Here is a 16,431-nt window from a genome sequence, read left to right as displayed (position 1 = left end):
GTATTTATCCTGTTGTGTCTTCTTGGGTATTATACATGAAGTTGGCACTGTATTTATCCTGTTGTGTGTTGTGGGGTATTATACCAGGAGTTGGCCCTGTATTTATTGTGCCGTGTCTTCTGGAGTATTATACATGGAACTTGCACCGTATTTTCCAGCTGTGTCTTCTGGGGTATTATACATGGAATTGGCACTGTATTTATTTTGTCATGTGTCTTCGGGGCTTTATATAAGGAACTTGCACTGTATTTATCCTACATGTGTTCTGGAGTATTCTACAGGTATGGGAGACTTTATACAGAAAGCACCAAATTACAGAAAGGTCTCCCACAGACTCCATTTTACCCAAATAAACCTAATTTTATTTAAAAAAGTCCTTTTTCCCTACAGTAATAAAACAGTACCTTGTACTTAATTTCAACTAAGGTATAATCAATCCTTATTTGAAGCAAAACCAGCCCATTGGGTTTTTTAAGATGTTTACGTGATTTTCTAGTAGACTTAAGGTATGGAGATCCAAATTGTGGACACATGCATTATCCGGTAAAACCCCAGGTCCAGAGCATTCTGGATAACAGGTACCCTACCTGTACATGGAATTGTTACAATATTTATCCTGGTTCAACTGCAAGTCAGGCATTCGTAGGCGGATATGATCAGAAATGTAGTGGGTTTGGTGTGGGGGGAATAGGATGATTCAGATACATTGCGGTCGGAGTGGGACTTGCCAGTGCTGCTTGGTTTAGCATAAGTTATTTTCTATATCCCTAACTGCAATGCAGATTAATCGTGCCATTGCCATAACAGCCTTGGTTCCACTCTATACAGCCTGCCAGTTAGCTATACAGGACTGCTACAGTTATCCTAATGCACTGCCTGTGAGCTCGGCTTCTCTCTGTCACTAGCAATGCACCACATTCCACTCTGAAGAAGAGAAAAAAGGCTGTTTGCAGGAAGTTCTGCCTCATTTAGTGGTATTTTTAAGCCAGGTCTCCCCCTCTCCTTGCCATGAAGTTACAGGTGCGAGTATAGCTTTAAATAAGTTCTGAACTATCACAAAAATTTCCAGTAAAACATCTGGAATAAATTAGCCATTGCAGTCCGACTTCTGACATATGGTTATAGAGCAGATGGAGGGAGACGGAAGATAAACAGGAGTTCCAGTTTCAATCACCAGAATACAGCTTCCCTTTGCTTAATATAATGTTAAAAAAAAACAAAAAAAAAAACATTTTTTTTATAAGGTTGAATTAATCAGAGGCGTAAAGAAGCCATAAACGCAGCATGAAAACGCAATAAATACAGGCTTTGACCTGAAAGTGCAGGTAGGACGGCAGACGAAATGTAGGTTGATGGGAGTTGTGTTCAGACAAAAGTTGAAAAGGCACATAAAAAAAAAAAAAAAAGGTATTAAGCAGCTTTGCAGTTAGTCTTCAATGGCTTATTCGGTTTTAGCTATTCTTTCCTCTGTTCTGCATATTCCAACCTGATGAAAGTAAAAGACCACTGGGTCAGTGACCCCAGCAACCAGATCAGCTGTGAGCATAGTTTTTTTTTTTTAATGCAGGTAAAGGACCTGTTATCCAGAATGCTCGGGAAGGGGTCTCCCGGATAACGGATCTTCTGTAATTTGGATCTTCATACTACTAGAAAATCATATAAACATTAAATAAACCCAACAGGCTGATTTTGCTTCCAATAAAGATTAATTATATCTTAGTTGGGATCAAGTACAAAAACCACAAATAATAAAAAAATAAAAACCAATTGCAAATTGGCGCAGGATATCACTCTCTACATCATACTTTTTAAAAGTTAATTTGAAGGTGCAGCGCTAGCATACATTCAGGTTAAGTCCCCTCACTATTTATGTACAGAATAACAAGTGAATAAAGCTCAAAATCCTTATAATATTTTTTATTTCCATACACACAAATGCAATGGGAAGCATTTTCTGCACTTCTTTCTATATTTTCTCCTCTCTTATCATTTTTTAATCAAAGTACTCTGTTCTTCTGAACAATGTCTGGAAGGAGCCATTTGAGTCAGATTATCAAAGAGAGAAATGCCCTATAACCAGCAGCACAACATTTGCTCCTTCGTTCCTTAAAGAAACAGCAACACCAAAAAATGAAAGTTTTTTGAAGTATAGAAAATACAATGTGGAAGCAGCCTTTCAAAGCTGAAAAGGGAGAAAAGGCACAGGATACACAGTAGATAACAGATAAGCTCTGTAATATACAATGGGATTCTTCATAACTTATCTTTTATCTACTGTGTATCTTGTGCTTGAATAGCTGCCCACATGGCTACACAGCAGCTTGTTTATATAAACTATAGTAGTACTTATCTGTTATCTACTGTGTATCCTGTGCTTGAATGGCTGCCCCCATAGCTACACAGCAGCTTGTTTATATAAACTACAGTAGTACTTATCTGTTATCTACTGTGTGTCCTGTGCTTGAATGGCTGCCCCCATGGCTACACAGCAGCTTGTTTATATAAACTATAGTACTACTTATCTGTTATCTACTGTGTATCCTGTGCTTGAATGGCTGCCCCCATGGCTACACAGCAGCTTGTTTATATAAACTATAGTAGTACTTATCTGTTATCTACTGTGTATCCTGTGCTTGAATGGCTGCCCCCATGGCTACACAGCAGCATGTTTATATAAACTATAGTAGTACTTATCTGTTATCTACTGTGTATCCTGTGCTTGAATGGCTGCCCCCCATGGCTACACAGCAGCTTGTTTATATAAACTATAGTAGTACTTATCTGTTATCTACTGTGTATCCTGTGCTTGAATGGCTGCCCCCATGGCTACACAGCAGCTTGTTTATATAAACTATAGTAGTACTTATCTGTTATCTACTGTGTATCCTGTGCTTGAATGGCTGCCCCCATGGCTACACAGCAGCTTGTTTATATAAACTATAGTAGTACTTATCTGTTATCTACTGTGTATCCTGTGCTTGAATGGCTGCCCCCATGGCTACACAGCAGCTTGTTTATATAAACTACAGTAGTACTTATCTGTTATCTACTGTGTGTCCTGTGCTTGAATGGCTGCCCCATGGCTACACAGCAGCTTGTTTATATAAACTATAGTAGTACTTATCTGTTATCTACTGCGTATCCTGTGCTTGAATGGCTGCCCCCATGGCTACACAGCAGCTTGTTTATATAAACTATAGTAGTACTTATCTGTTATCTACTGCGTATCCTGTGCTTGAATGGCTGCCCCCATGGCTACACAGCAGCTTGTTTATATAAACTATAGTAGTACTTATCTGTTATCTACTGTGTATCCTGTGCTTGAATGGCTGCCCCCATGGCTACACAGCAGCTTGTTTATATAAACTATAGTAAAGTTTCTGAAGCAAACACAGCAGTTTTACCAGTGCAGGGAAACACTACATTATATTGTTTTTCCTTTAAAACATTTTCATTTCTTGGTGTTACTGTTCTTTTAAATAAGGGCAGAGACACATGGTCAGATTTGGGGAGATTAGTCACCGGCGACAAATCTCCTCTTCTTCGGGCGACTAATCTCCCCGAACTGCCTCCCCACCGGCTAGAATGTTAATCGCCGGCGGGATGGCACTCAGAGCACTTCGTTTTCCGATGTCGCCCAAACTTTGGGGCGACTTTGGAAAATGAAGCTGAGTGCCACCCCGCCGGCGATTAACATTCTAGGCGGTGGGGAGGCAGTTCGGGGAGATTAGTCGCCCGAAGAAATATCGGCAACTAATCTCCCCAAATCTGACCGTGTGTCTCTGCCCAAAGGGCCAGAATTGACACCTGTTTTTTTCAGAGAATGAATGAGGTCACTAATTGAACTCCACACTAGTGATGGGCGAATTTGCGAAACGGCATCTCGTTTTTGACGCCGACGCCCGTTTGTTTGACGCCGGCGCCCGTTTTTGACGCCGGCGTCTGTTTTTTCGGAAAAAATTTTGTTTACGCCGACGAATTTTTGCTGCTGATTTTTGCGGGCGTTTCGCGAATTTATTCGCTGGCGGCGAATCGCGCAAATTCGCTGCGAATTCGTGCCTGGCGAATAAATTTGTCCATCACTACTCTACACTGCTATTATTTGGAACAAGCCTCAATGAATGATTCAGTGACACAGAATCAGCATGGGTCTGTTGGGTTTCTATTTCTCTAATACACCGACTAAGAAATTATTTGCCATGTTGAAATATAATTTCTCCCAAAAACAGAGGTTGATCAGGTTAGTGATGTCTGCTATTATTCTGAACACAACTGTATAACAATTTGTTTCAGAAGCTTATTGGAGCAATGCACAATGTATTTGAGAAACCAGGGGAAGTACATTAGGCGTTTATTGTAAATCACACTTTCCCACTGGCGGGTCGATACAGTTTATCATTTCAGGCGATTAGTGTGGGCACAAAGCTTTCTGATTATCAGATCCCTTGATAGGAAATGATGCAGAGAGAAAAGAAAGAAGAGAAAAAAAAAGCTTTTAAACCCAGGTAGAGAGCAGGAAATCGCACTTGTATGTAAAGCTGAATGTGAAAACCATCAAAGCATTTACAGTATCAGAATGTATCACAACGAGGTACAATATTAGTCTCCTGTCTAAATACGGAACCGCTGCTGTTCTACTTACTCAGCAAGTCTATATGCACCTGGTGGTAGGGATGCATGCTTTGCAGGAAAGGGTTAAATATCTTTCATTTCAGACTGTGTGCCACAACAAGTAAACAGCAAGAGACAACCCAATATCTCGGCTCTTGGCTGTAAAGCAGGGCAGGACTGCTGTTTACAATGGGACAGAATGCTCTGTTATACAGATAGCTAGAATTTCAGTTGCCATAAAGCAGGACAGGACTGCTGCTTACAATGGGGATCAGATAGGATCTGTGCAGCCACTGGGACAGAATGTTCTGTTATACAGATAGCTAGAATCTCAGCTGCCATAAAGCAGGGCAGGACTGCTGCTTACAATGGGGATCAGATAGGATCTGTGCAGCCACTGGGACAGAATGCTCTTTTATACAGATAGCTAGAATTTCAGCCATAAAGCAGGACAGGACTGCTGCTTACAATGGGGATCAGATAAGATATGTGCAGCCACTTGGACAGAATGCTCTGTTATACAGATAGCTAGAATCTCAGCCATAAAGCAGGGCAGGACTGGGGATCGGATAGAACCTGTGCAGTCAGTGGGACAGAATGCTTTGTTATACAGATATCTACAATCTCAGCCATAAAGCAGGACAGGACTGCTGCTTACAATGGGGATCAGATAGAACCTGTGCAGCCACTGGGACAGAATGTTCTGTTATACAGATAGCTAGAATCTCAGCTGCGATAAAGCAGGGCAGGACTGCTGCTTACAATGGGGATCAGATAGGATCTGTGCAGCCACTGGGACAGAATGCTCTGTTATAAAGATAGCTAGAATCTCAGCTGCCATAAAGCAGGGCAGGACTGCTGATTACAATGGAGATCAGATAGGATCTGTGCAGCCACTGGGACAGAATGTTCTGTTATACAGATAGCTAGAATCTCAGCTGCCATAAAGCAGGGCAGGACTGCTGCTTACAATGGGGCTCAGATAGGATCTGTGCAGCCACTGGGACAGAATGCTCTGTTATACAAATAGTTAGAATATCAGCCATAAAGCAAAAAGGTGCTGCTTCTTACAGCACATACTGTGAAACACATGCTCATATATAAACATAAGTCTAAGGGGCAGATTTATCAAGGGTCAAATTTTGACTCCCATCAACTCGAAATTTGAATGAAAAAAAAACAACTCGAAAAATTTAGAATTTTTTTCATTCAAATTTGGAGTATTCCCTAGTCGAAGTACACTAAAATGACCTCGAAATTCGAATTTTCACTTCGACTCTTGATAAATCTGCCTCCTAAGTGTCTTGAAATCATCTAGAAAAGCTGGCTTCATGAGTTTAGCAAATAGAATTAATTCATATCTTTTGCTGGCTTCATTGGTTTTGCAGCAGATGTGCTCTTAACTGTATAGACAATATTCCTAAACCTGTCCTTAGACTCCAAGGGACTGAACTTCGTGTAACAGTGACAAACGGATTAAGTTAAAAGGAAGAGAACACAGTTCATGTAAAAACCCAATGAGCAGTTCCTGTAAGTGTGTCAGAGGCAGCAGGAGATGGATTTTCTCAATAAGCTGCAACTCAGCCAAGAGAATTTGCTTTAGAAATAGGCAGTTATGCAGAATAATGAGCCCACAGTGCACATTCTGATATCCTGATACCTGCGCTGTTATTCCAGACCTAATTGCTTCCTGGACCCAGGCTGCTCGGATATTCTGGCACCAAATTATAGTTTGTGGTTTGAACCGAGACCTCATTCAGGTGTTTTGTGCATATGAGAAGTGAGAGGCTTAAAGGGGAACTATCATCACCAAAGTTCATATTTTAACATTTTTGTACAGGTATAGGACCTGTTATCCAGAATACTCGGGACCTGGGGTCTTCTGCATAACGGATATTTCCGTAATTTGAATCTTCATAGTCTACTAAAAAATCATAAATTTTACCCAATAGGCTGGTTTTGCTTCCAAAACAGATCAATTACATTTTAGTTGGGATCAAGTACAAGCTACTGTTTTATTATTACACAGAAAAAGGAAATCATTTTTATAAAATTAGGATTATTAAGATAAAATGGAGTCTATGGGAGATGGGCATTCCGTAATGCGAAGCTTTCTGGATAACAGGTTTCCAGATAACGGATCCCATACCTGTATTCCATTTTAAGCATTTTACTAATTACTCACTTACTAATTACGCATTTTCTACCAGTTATCACAGTATCAATTCTTTTATATCTGCCATAGAGTTGCTTCCTTATCTCTGTTACACTGTGAATTAACCCTGATAAGAATTCCAAATCATGCAATGCTGTTAAAAATATTGGTATAAGCATTAGTGCCCACATTGATGGAATGCCATAAAGCAGACCAGGACTGCTGCTTACAACATGGATTCGATAGGATATGTGCAGCCACTGGGACAGAATGTTCTGTTATACAGATAGCTAGAATCTCAGCTGCCATAAAGCAGGACAGGACTGCTGCTTACAATGGTGATCAGATAGGATCTGTGCAGCCACTGGGACAGAATGCTCTGTTATACAGATAGCTAGAATCTCAGCTGCCATAAAGCAGACCAGGACTGCTGCTTACAACATGGATTCGATAGGATATGTGCAGCCACTGGGACAGAATGTTCTGTTATACAGATAGCTAGAATCTCAGCTGCCATAAAGCAGGACAGGACTGCTGCTTACAATGGTGATCAGATAGGATCTGTGCAGCCACTGGGACAGAATGCTCTGTTATACAGATAGCTAGAATCTCAGCTGCCATAAAGCAGGACAGGACTGCTGCTTACAATGGGGATCAGATAGGATCTGTGCAGCCATTGGGACAGAATGCTCTGTTAAACAGATAGCTAGAATCTCAGGCATAAAGCAGGACAGGACTGCTGCTTACAATGGGGATCAGATAGGATCTGTGCAGCCACTGGGACAGAATGTTCTGTTATACAGATAGCTAGAATCTCAGCTGCCATAAAGCAGGACAGGACTGCTGCTTACAATGGGGATCAGATAGGATCTGTGCAGCCACTGGGACAGAATGCTCTGTTATACAGATAGCTAGAATCTCAGCTGCCATAAAGCAGGACAGGACTGCTGCTTACAATGGGGATCAAACCCCAAAAGCCCAATTGGTGCTTGCTCAGATCTCCCACTACTCATAGATGCAGATGATGACAGTACTTTTGGGAGAAGGGATACCCTGCCTCCAATATCCACAGATGGAATGTTTTTATCCACATAATTTGTATAGAACGTTTTATAATTGTAATTCTGTGCCTTTGAATGTGACGGTATTGTGATGTATATGTATATGATAGTCACACTCTATACACAATCACAAAGGTGGATTCTGGACAAATAATTGGCCCAGCCGGTGCCTATAGCTTTTCATACCTTTTGCCTCTATGTGTTTTCTCTCTGTTCTCCAGAGTGTCAGAACTCGGCTACAGGCAAAAGTGTAAGGTATATAATTTTATTGCATGTAGGCGGCCGTTTCATTTGAATTTTATCTCACTGATGACTGACTAACAGCAGCAGCCGCACACTTGCCGCCCCAACTCAACATTGGTTTTTGCACGTCTTTTTCAGAGCTGATAGATACAAACCTTAGCTGGATACAAAACATAATATGAGGCAGAGGGACAGTGATCTAAGATGCAAGAAATGACAGTCCAAGGTAAATGCATTTTTATCCCTTTTCTCCAGCCCTTTGCACTTGACTTTCCTGCTTACAAAAAATGGACATTGTCTTTTTCTGTTCTTAAAGGGATACTGTCATGGGAAAACAAGTTTTTTTTCAAAACGCATCAGTTAATAGTGCTGCTCCAGCAGAATTCTGCAATAAAATCCATTTTTCAAAATTTATTTCATTTTGAAATCTGACATGGGGCTAGACATATTGTCAGTTTCTCAGCTGCCCCCAGTCATGTGACTTGTGCTCTGATAAATTTTAGTCACTCTTTACTGCTGTACTGCAAGTTGGCGTGATATCACCACCTCCCAGCAGCCTAACAAACGAACAATGGGAAGGTAACTAGATAGCAGCTCTCTAACACAAGATACCAGCTGCCTGGTAGATCTAAAATCAACACTCAATAGTAAAATCCAAGTCCCACTGAGACTGATTCAGTTACATTAAGTAGGAGAAATGACAGCCTGCCAGAAAGTAGTTCCATCCTAAAGTGCAGGCACAAGTCACATGACTGGGGCAGCTGGGAAACTGACAATATGTCTAGCCCCATGTCAGATTTCAAAATTGAATATAAAAAAATCTGTTTGCCCTTTTGAGAATTGGATTTCAGTGCAGAAGTCTGCTGGGGTAGCACTATTAACTGAAAAAAGAACATATTTTCCCATGACAATATCCCTTTAATATTGTACAAAATCTCTTCCTGCCACAAGATGGCTCTTTAGTTTGCTACACTCAGTAGACCAGCTCTCTGTGTTGTTTCAGAGGAGACTGTAATTAGCTGTTTATGTATTGTCTGTTCCTTATGTTATGTAGAAGTCTTTCATATAGGGATATACCGAATCCACTATTTTGGAGTCGGCCAAACCCCCAAATCCTTTGCGAAAGATTCCGCTGAATACCAAACTGAATCCGAATCCTAATTTGCATATGCAAGTTAGAAAACATTTTTAACTTCCTTGTTTTCTGACAAAAAGTCATGCGATTTCTCTCCCCTCCCCTAAGTTGCATATGCAAATTAGGATTCGGTTCGGCCGGGCTGAATCTGAATTCTGCTGAAAAAGGCCGAATCCCAAACTGAATCCTGGATTCAGTGCATCCCTACTTTTTAAGTCAAACTAAAAGAGAAACAGCAGGAGTATTCAATACATATCTTCTCTCTCTGTTTGTCTCTTCTTTCTGCTTGTGAACTGAACCCCACCCCATTGTCTTAGTGACATCCTCAACTCTTGCAACAATATAGTCTTATGTACAAGTGTGCAAGGCTGGTGTGTAACCTTAGTCTACAAAAGTTATATTAAAGTTCCCATAGTAACACTGTTTAATTGCTAGTTTGTTCCCACAGTCCAAATCCCAGTAATTTAGAGAAACACATTAACTTTTCTTCATTAAATCTCACCCACCATTCTGAAACTCTGAGTGGTAAGAGAGATGTAATGAGCAATGGTTTAAAGTTTCAGTATTAAATAAGTTACTATCCTTCTATTACATGATTTTCCAAACTGCATTTTGCAAGGACGAGACCAAGGCTATTAGGGCCCTGGGTACCCCTGGAACTATAGCAGGGTGACAGTTACCCCAATGTTTCTATATATCTGTAACCTTGTTTCTATATATCTGTTGTTATGAGCTAAGGGGGCCAGTCTAAGGTCAGTTAGGGGGAGATTTGGGGTGAGTGATTATTTGTGCCCTGGGTACCCCTGGAACTATAGCAGGGTGACTGTTACCCCAATGTTTCTATATATCTGTAACCTTGTTATGAGCTAAGGGGGCCCAGCCTGAAGGCCAGTTAGGGAGAGATTTGGGGTGAATGCTTATTTGTGTCCTGGGTACCCCTGAACTATAGCAGGGTGACTGTTACCCCAATATTTCTATATATCTGTAACCTTGTTATGATCTAAGGGGGCCCAGCCTGAAGGTCAATTAGGGTGAGATTTGGGGTCAGTGCTTATTTGTGCCCTGGGTACCCCTGGAACTATAGCAGAGTGACTGTTACCCCAATGTTTCTATATATCTGTAACCTTGTTATGAGCTAAGGGGGCCCAGCCTGAAGGCCAGTTAGGGGGAGATTTGGGGTGAGTGTTTATTTGTGCCCTGGGTACCCCTGGAACTATAGCAGGGTGACTGTTACCCCAATGTTTCTATATATCTGTTACCTTGTTATGAGCTAAGGGGGCCCAGTCTGAAGGCCAGTTAGGGGGAGATTTGGGGTGAGTGCTTATTTGTGCCGTGGCCATGGGTACCCCTGAAACTATAGCAGGGTGACTGGCAATCCAATATTTCTATAAATTGAAGGGGCCTTGACTAAATGTTGGCTAGAAAATGCAGCTGGAGCCTTTGTATCCTAAAAGTCTCTACTCTGCTGGGAAAGGTTGTTTGGGGACATTTACAAGGCAGCACTGAGCGCTATAAAGAAGGTGATAAATTATATTAGCATTTTTAAGCTCTTACTGCCATAGGATATTACATTATGAATATCTGTATAACTTCCCAAGAAAAACTATATAAATAAATTGGACCTGGTTTGAATTTTACCTATTTCCATGTATTCCTTGAGAGGTGTCATGTGACTTCCCTTAGACATTACAGAGTCTAGCACATATACTGTTAGAATAAAGCAGTCTTATCATATATATATATGACGTTTCCATTAACAGTGTATGGCGAATGCCTTTGCAGAGTGCAAGCAACATGGCAGCTGAATGGCATTCGATGTGACCTTGGCCTGCAATCTGTAACTCTGGCACGGATCTACTTAAATGCGCAGATACTAACAAAGGAAGGGAGTGATTTATTCTGCTTGGTCAGGCTTGTAATGAGATTCAGATTCAGCCTTGATAATCTCACTGACCCGCGGGTTCTGTCTCTTGAAACAATATACAGGTATGGGATCCTTTATCCAGAAACCCAATATCCAGAAAGCTTTTCCCATAGACTCCATTATGATCAAATAATCCAAATTTTTAAAAACGATTTCCTTTTTCTCTGTTATAGTAAAACAGTCACTTGTACTTGATCCCAACTAAGATATAATTAATCCTTATTGGAAGCAAAACCAGCCTGTTGGCTTTATTTAATGTTTACATGATTTTCTAGTAGACTTAAGGCATGAAGATCCAAATTAGCTAGAGAGCCGTAATTTGGAAAAACCCCAGGTTCCGAGCATTCTGGATATCAGGTCCCATACCTGTAGTTCTAAAATGCGGTACAGTAGGGGTGGTTGCAGAGGATACAGCTTTTCCTTCCTTTCTTCCTTCCACATATATCTGTTTCTTCCCTTCCAATTTCCACCATTCTTTTCCTTCCAACCTCCTTTCTAATCTTGATTCTTATTTCTCAAAATTCCAAGTACTGGATCCGTTCTCCGGAAAACAGTTTATCCAGAAAGCTCCAAATTGCAGGAAGACCATATCCCACAGACTCTTTTAAATTAAATACAGTAGTTCAAAATACAAATTTCCTTTTTCTCTATAATGATAAAACAGTAGCTTGTTCTTGACCCCAACTAACATATAAATCATCCTTATTGAACGTAAAACAATCCTATTGGGATATTGGGATATTTGAATACATATCCCGAGCATTCTGGGATGAGAATAGCCAGACTATTATAAAGCAGAGATGGGTGGAGGGGGAGTAATTTATGTAATGTATGTGATTATGTGAGTAATTAAGGGAATGGCAGTATAACATACAATGAACAGGAATTTATATAGATTGTTTTATTCTTATATGGCGGCACAATCACTTTTTCAATTCTCCGAGGAAGTGGCCCTTACAGCTTGCACTTATCCCCACACCTACCTGGGTCTATTTTTACACTACTAATGTTTCCATCTAAAGGCTTCTCATTTCCTGGGTACAACAATTACAGAGTCGTAACACAGAGTTATCTTGATGTGAAAAAAAATCCAGCGTGGTGCAATGAAAGCGTTAGGGGAAAGAGTCCCGTTTGCCATTACCCTACAAGTAAAGTCTTACAAACTTATTGGCTCAGTATCCTGGGTCTGTTCAAAGAACTATTATCCCTAATTTATACGCCACCGCAGCGCTTTACAGACATAAAAGATTACAATCTAAGGTCCCTATCAGATTCCCATCTTTCTTTTCTCCAGTGGAGTTTACGGCTATAGATGTTAACATTTTTCTCTCCTTAAAGGAACACTGTCATGGGAAAACATGTTATTTTCAAAACGCATCAGTTAAAAGTGCAAACAGATTTTTTTATATTCAATTTTGAAATCTGACATGAGGCTAGACATATTGACAGTTTCCCAGCTGCCCCAATCATGTGACTTGTGCCTGCTCTTTAGGATGGAACTGCTTTCTGGCAGGCTGTTATTTCTCCCACTTAATGTAACTGAATCAGTCTCGTGGGACTTTACTTTATTTATTTACTATTGAGTGTTGTTTTTAGATCTACCAGGGAGCTGTTATCTTGTGTTAGGGAGCTGCTATCTGGTTACCTTCCCATTGTTCTGTTGTTAGGCTCCTGGGGAGGAAAAGGAAGGAGGAAGGGGGTGGTATCACTCCAACTTGCAGTAGAGAGTGACTAAAGTTTATCAGAGCACAAGTCACATGACTGGGGGCAGCTGGGAAACTGACAATATGTCTAGCCCCAAGTCAGAATTCAAAATTAAATATAAAAATATCTGTTTGCTCTTTTGAGAAATGGATTTCAGTGCAGAATTCTGCTGGAACAGCACTATTGATACATTTTGAAAATAACACGTTTTCCCATGACAGTATCCCTTTAACGACCAATTTCAGTGCAACCCGACAAATCTGTAAAATTATCGTGAGGTTAGTGGGCACCGAACCATCGTACATCTAACGATTTTTCCTCTGGCATTGGTCAGGTTAGAAAATTTTCATTGTTCACCGTCAAATGAATCCATTGCCATACATTTCCCGATAAGCTTGGTCTTGCGAACATTCGCGACATTTGAAACTTGACAAACCGATTCCTAGAATGTAAATCACCGACGGGAGGCAGTTCAGGGAGATTAGTCGCACTGAAAAAGAGGAGATTTGTCGATGGGCGACTAATTTCCCCGAATCTGAGCGTGTGTCTCTGCCCTTATAGTGGTGCTAATGTGTAACTTAAAGGAGAACTACACCTGAAAACAAACCCCCCCCTCCCCGTAAGAATAGGAAATGTCATTCTAAGCTCCTTTCCAATATTCGTTTATTAAAAACCGTTTAATGGTTTTAAAGTTGTATATAAATGTAACTGCTATTGAAAGCATTAGAATGACATTTACTGCTATTGAAAAGCATTAGAACGACATTTACAAGTACTGTTAAAATCGTTGATTTATTCTGATGAATGTATTGCTTATAGTGTTTTAGGGTAAAGTTTCCTTTAATTTGAATTAAATGAGTTTGGGTTTTTTTTTTTTTCAGCCAAGAACAAGAAGTGTTGGGCTTTATCTGATATCTCTCTATTCTTTTGTCCGCAGTAAATGAAATAATCAGGAAGGAGTTTTCGGACTTCCCTGGCAGGAATCAAACCTAGAAGGACTTCAGCACCTTTCACTGAACGTTTCCTCTGTGACCTTTCTGGTTTCGTCGCTCGCCCCCCAACCACCTTCTGTTTCCTCTCTGGCTCTTACCACGACAAGAAACAATAAAGTGGCGCGCAACTCGCTTTGGCGAAATATAGCAGCTCAGCACGTTGCTTCTGTACATATCAAAGGGACTATCTCGTAAGACTAATTGTTCTCTTATAATAAACACATAATGAGGGCGGAGATAAGTAAAGATAGCTAATTATGGAACCATCATCTATCAACCATCTTATAATAATCACATAACCAGGGTGGAGATAAATAAAGGTAGTTATTTATGGAACCATCATCTATCAACCTATGTAAATGGGGAGAGGGGGATCTGAAACATCTACGGTTATAACCAATTGTAAAAGTCAAATCATAGGAAGTCAACGATGTAACACAGGATGCAGGCTCCATAACGTGTAACTTTTAGTGATGGGCGAATACGTTCGGCTGGCGCGAATTTGCGTCGAATTTCCGTGTTTCTCCGCTGGCGAATAAATTCCCGAATCTCCCGGTGTCGATTTCTGATTTCTGATTTGGTGAAAACGTTCAAATTGCTCGATTTTTTTTTTAGTGAAAGCTTACGAATTGCTCAATCTTTTCGTGAAAACTTTCAAATTGCTTGATTTTTTTGAACATTTTTAAATTGCTCAATTTTTTTAGTTAAAACGTTGAATTGCTCGATTTTAGTGAAAACTTTCGAATTGCTGGATTTTTGTAAGTGAAAATGTTCGAATTGTAAGATTTTTTCGTGAAAATGTTCGAATTTCATGATTTTTTTGTGAACTTTCCGATTTTAAGATTTTTCGCAAATTTTTTGGCCAAAGGGGAGAAATTCGCCCATCACTAGTAACTTTCCTTCAATTTGGGAAATGTCAGAAGTTGCAAAAATCATGCCCATTCCCAAATTTCAGTTGCCTTCGCTTTTTCTAGCGATGCACTGAATCCAGCATTCGGTTCGGGATTTAGTCTTTTTCAGCAGGATTCAGATTCGGCCGAATCTTTCTCTCAAGGCGAACCAAATCCGAATCCTAATTTGCATATGCAAATTAGGGACAGGGAGGGAAATTGCTTGACTTTTTGTCAGAAAAAAGGAACTAAAAAATGGTTTTCCCCTTCCCACCCTTCGGTTCGGTATTCGGCAAATCTTTCGCAAAGGATTCTGGGTTCGGCTGAATCCAAAATAGTGAATCCGGCGCATCCCTAATTTTTTCCCAGGATTCTGTGCCACCTAAAAAAAAAGGGGGGGGCAAGCTTTTTAAATGTTTAACCGTATGACCTGGGACAGTTGTGCCTGTACTGTACTAATCTAATCCATTTAAAGGCCACTGGATTATAACTAAAGAAACAGTAAGCCATGTTAGTACAGCTATTAACCCATTTATGAGCGTTACATTAAACACTTAAGTGCATTACTTAATCTTTTTTTTACAAAGCCTGAGTATTAGATGTCTCTACAATGGAAGCAGCCATTTTTATTTTGTGTATTGGATGTGCTTTTTTTTTTGTCCTGTAGAGGGAGCTCCTGCTGTACTAAAGTGGTTTAAAGGAGAACAAAACCTCTGTTACCTATTTAGTGCCTCTACCATAAAGTGTTCTTTTCCAGCTCCCAAACCACATCCTTGCCTTATACCTAAGCTGAGAATGCAGAGTAGCACAGTAGGGCTGACGGCCATCAAGTTTTGCCACATTCAGGGGCAGATTTATCAAGGGTCAAATTGAAAATTCGAATTTTCTTTTATGGTCAAAACTGTCAAAATTCAACTAGGGAAATATCCAAACTCGATTCGAGTTATTTTAAAAATTCTAATTTGATTTTCAAGATTTATCATACTCTGGTCCTTTAAAAATTCAAATATGACTATCTGCCGGATTCCTGTATACGTCAATGGGAGAGGTCCAGTGACCAATTTGGAGCCTTACTGACATTCGAGTTTTTTCCGGAAAAAAAATTGAATCGAGTTCGGTCAAATTTTAATTGAATTAGATTCGAGTTATCGGGTCGGTAAAATTTGATCGAGTTTGACATTCGATTTTTTTTTAATAAATTATCCCCCAATCGAATTTCGAGTAAAATCTAATTCACGTGAGTTAAAAAAAAACCTACGTGAATTCGAAATTTCGACTCTTGATAAATGTGCCTTTCAGTATGCACTTTCCCAGAAGCAGCATGTACACTGGTAGCCAATCAGGTGTTGGATACTAGTGTACATTTTTCGAATCCTAATTTGCATATGCAAATTAGAGGCAGGAAGGGAAAAAGCGTGACTTTTTGTCACAAAACAAGGAAGTAAGAAATGTTTTCCCCTTCCCACCACTAATTTGCATATGCAAATTAGGATTCAGATTCGGTCCGAATCTTTCTCGAAGGATTCGGGGGTTCGGCTGAATCCAAAATAGTGGATTTGTTGCATCCCTGTTTTTTTTAAAAAAAAAATAGATAATGGAACTACATTCTCCTTTCAGAATATAATGAGTAAAGAGAGGGTGGGGCTTATCTCACAAGCAGGAAACAGAGCAAAGGGGTAGCTTAAATATTCACCATATCTCAGAAGGTTCAGAGAC

At 40.1% G+C, this 16,431-nt stretch overlaps 1 protein-coding gene across 5 annotated transcripts in view; it reads left to right on the top strand.

Moving 5' to 3' along the window:
* The window catches only part of nfatc2.S (nuclear factor of activated T cells 2 S homeolog), an 88,354-nt gene extending 73,911 nt beyond the window's left edge, over positions 1 to 14,443 (top strand). For 3 of the 5 annotated variants that reach the window (XM_041578375.1, XM_018238177.2, XM_041578376.1), the window contains exon 10: positions 13,771 to 14,442. In XM_041578375.1, the coding sequence (XP_041434309.1) occupies positions 13,771 to 13,826 (56 nt within the window). In that variant the 3' untranslated portion in view covers positions 13,827 to 14,442. Of the gene's footprint in view, positions 1 to 8,208; positions 8,297 to 13,770 lie in introns of all 5 variants that reach the window. The other 2 variants (XM_018238178.2, XM_041578374.1) reach the window with 2 other exon arrangements.
* Positions 14,444 to 16,431: the final 1,988 nt, after the last annotated feature.

Source organism: Xenopus laevis, chromosome 9_10S (genome assembly GCF_017654675.1).
Source record: "Xenopus laevis strain J_2021 chromosome 9_10S, Xenopus_laevis_v10.1, whole genome shotgun sequence".
Classification (NCBI taxonomy): Eukaryota; Metazoa; Chordata; class Amphibia; order Anura; family Pipidae; genus Xenopus; species Xenopus laevis.
This window is presented reverse-complemented; position numbering and strand designations above follow the sequence as displayed.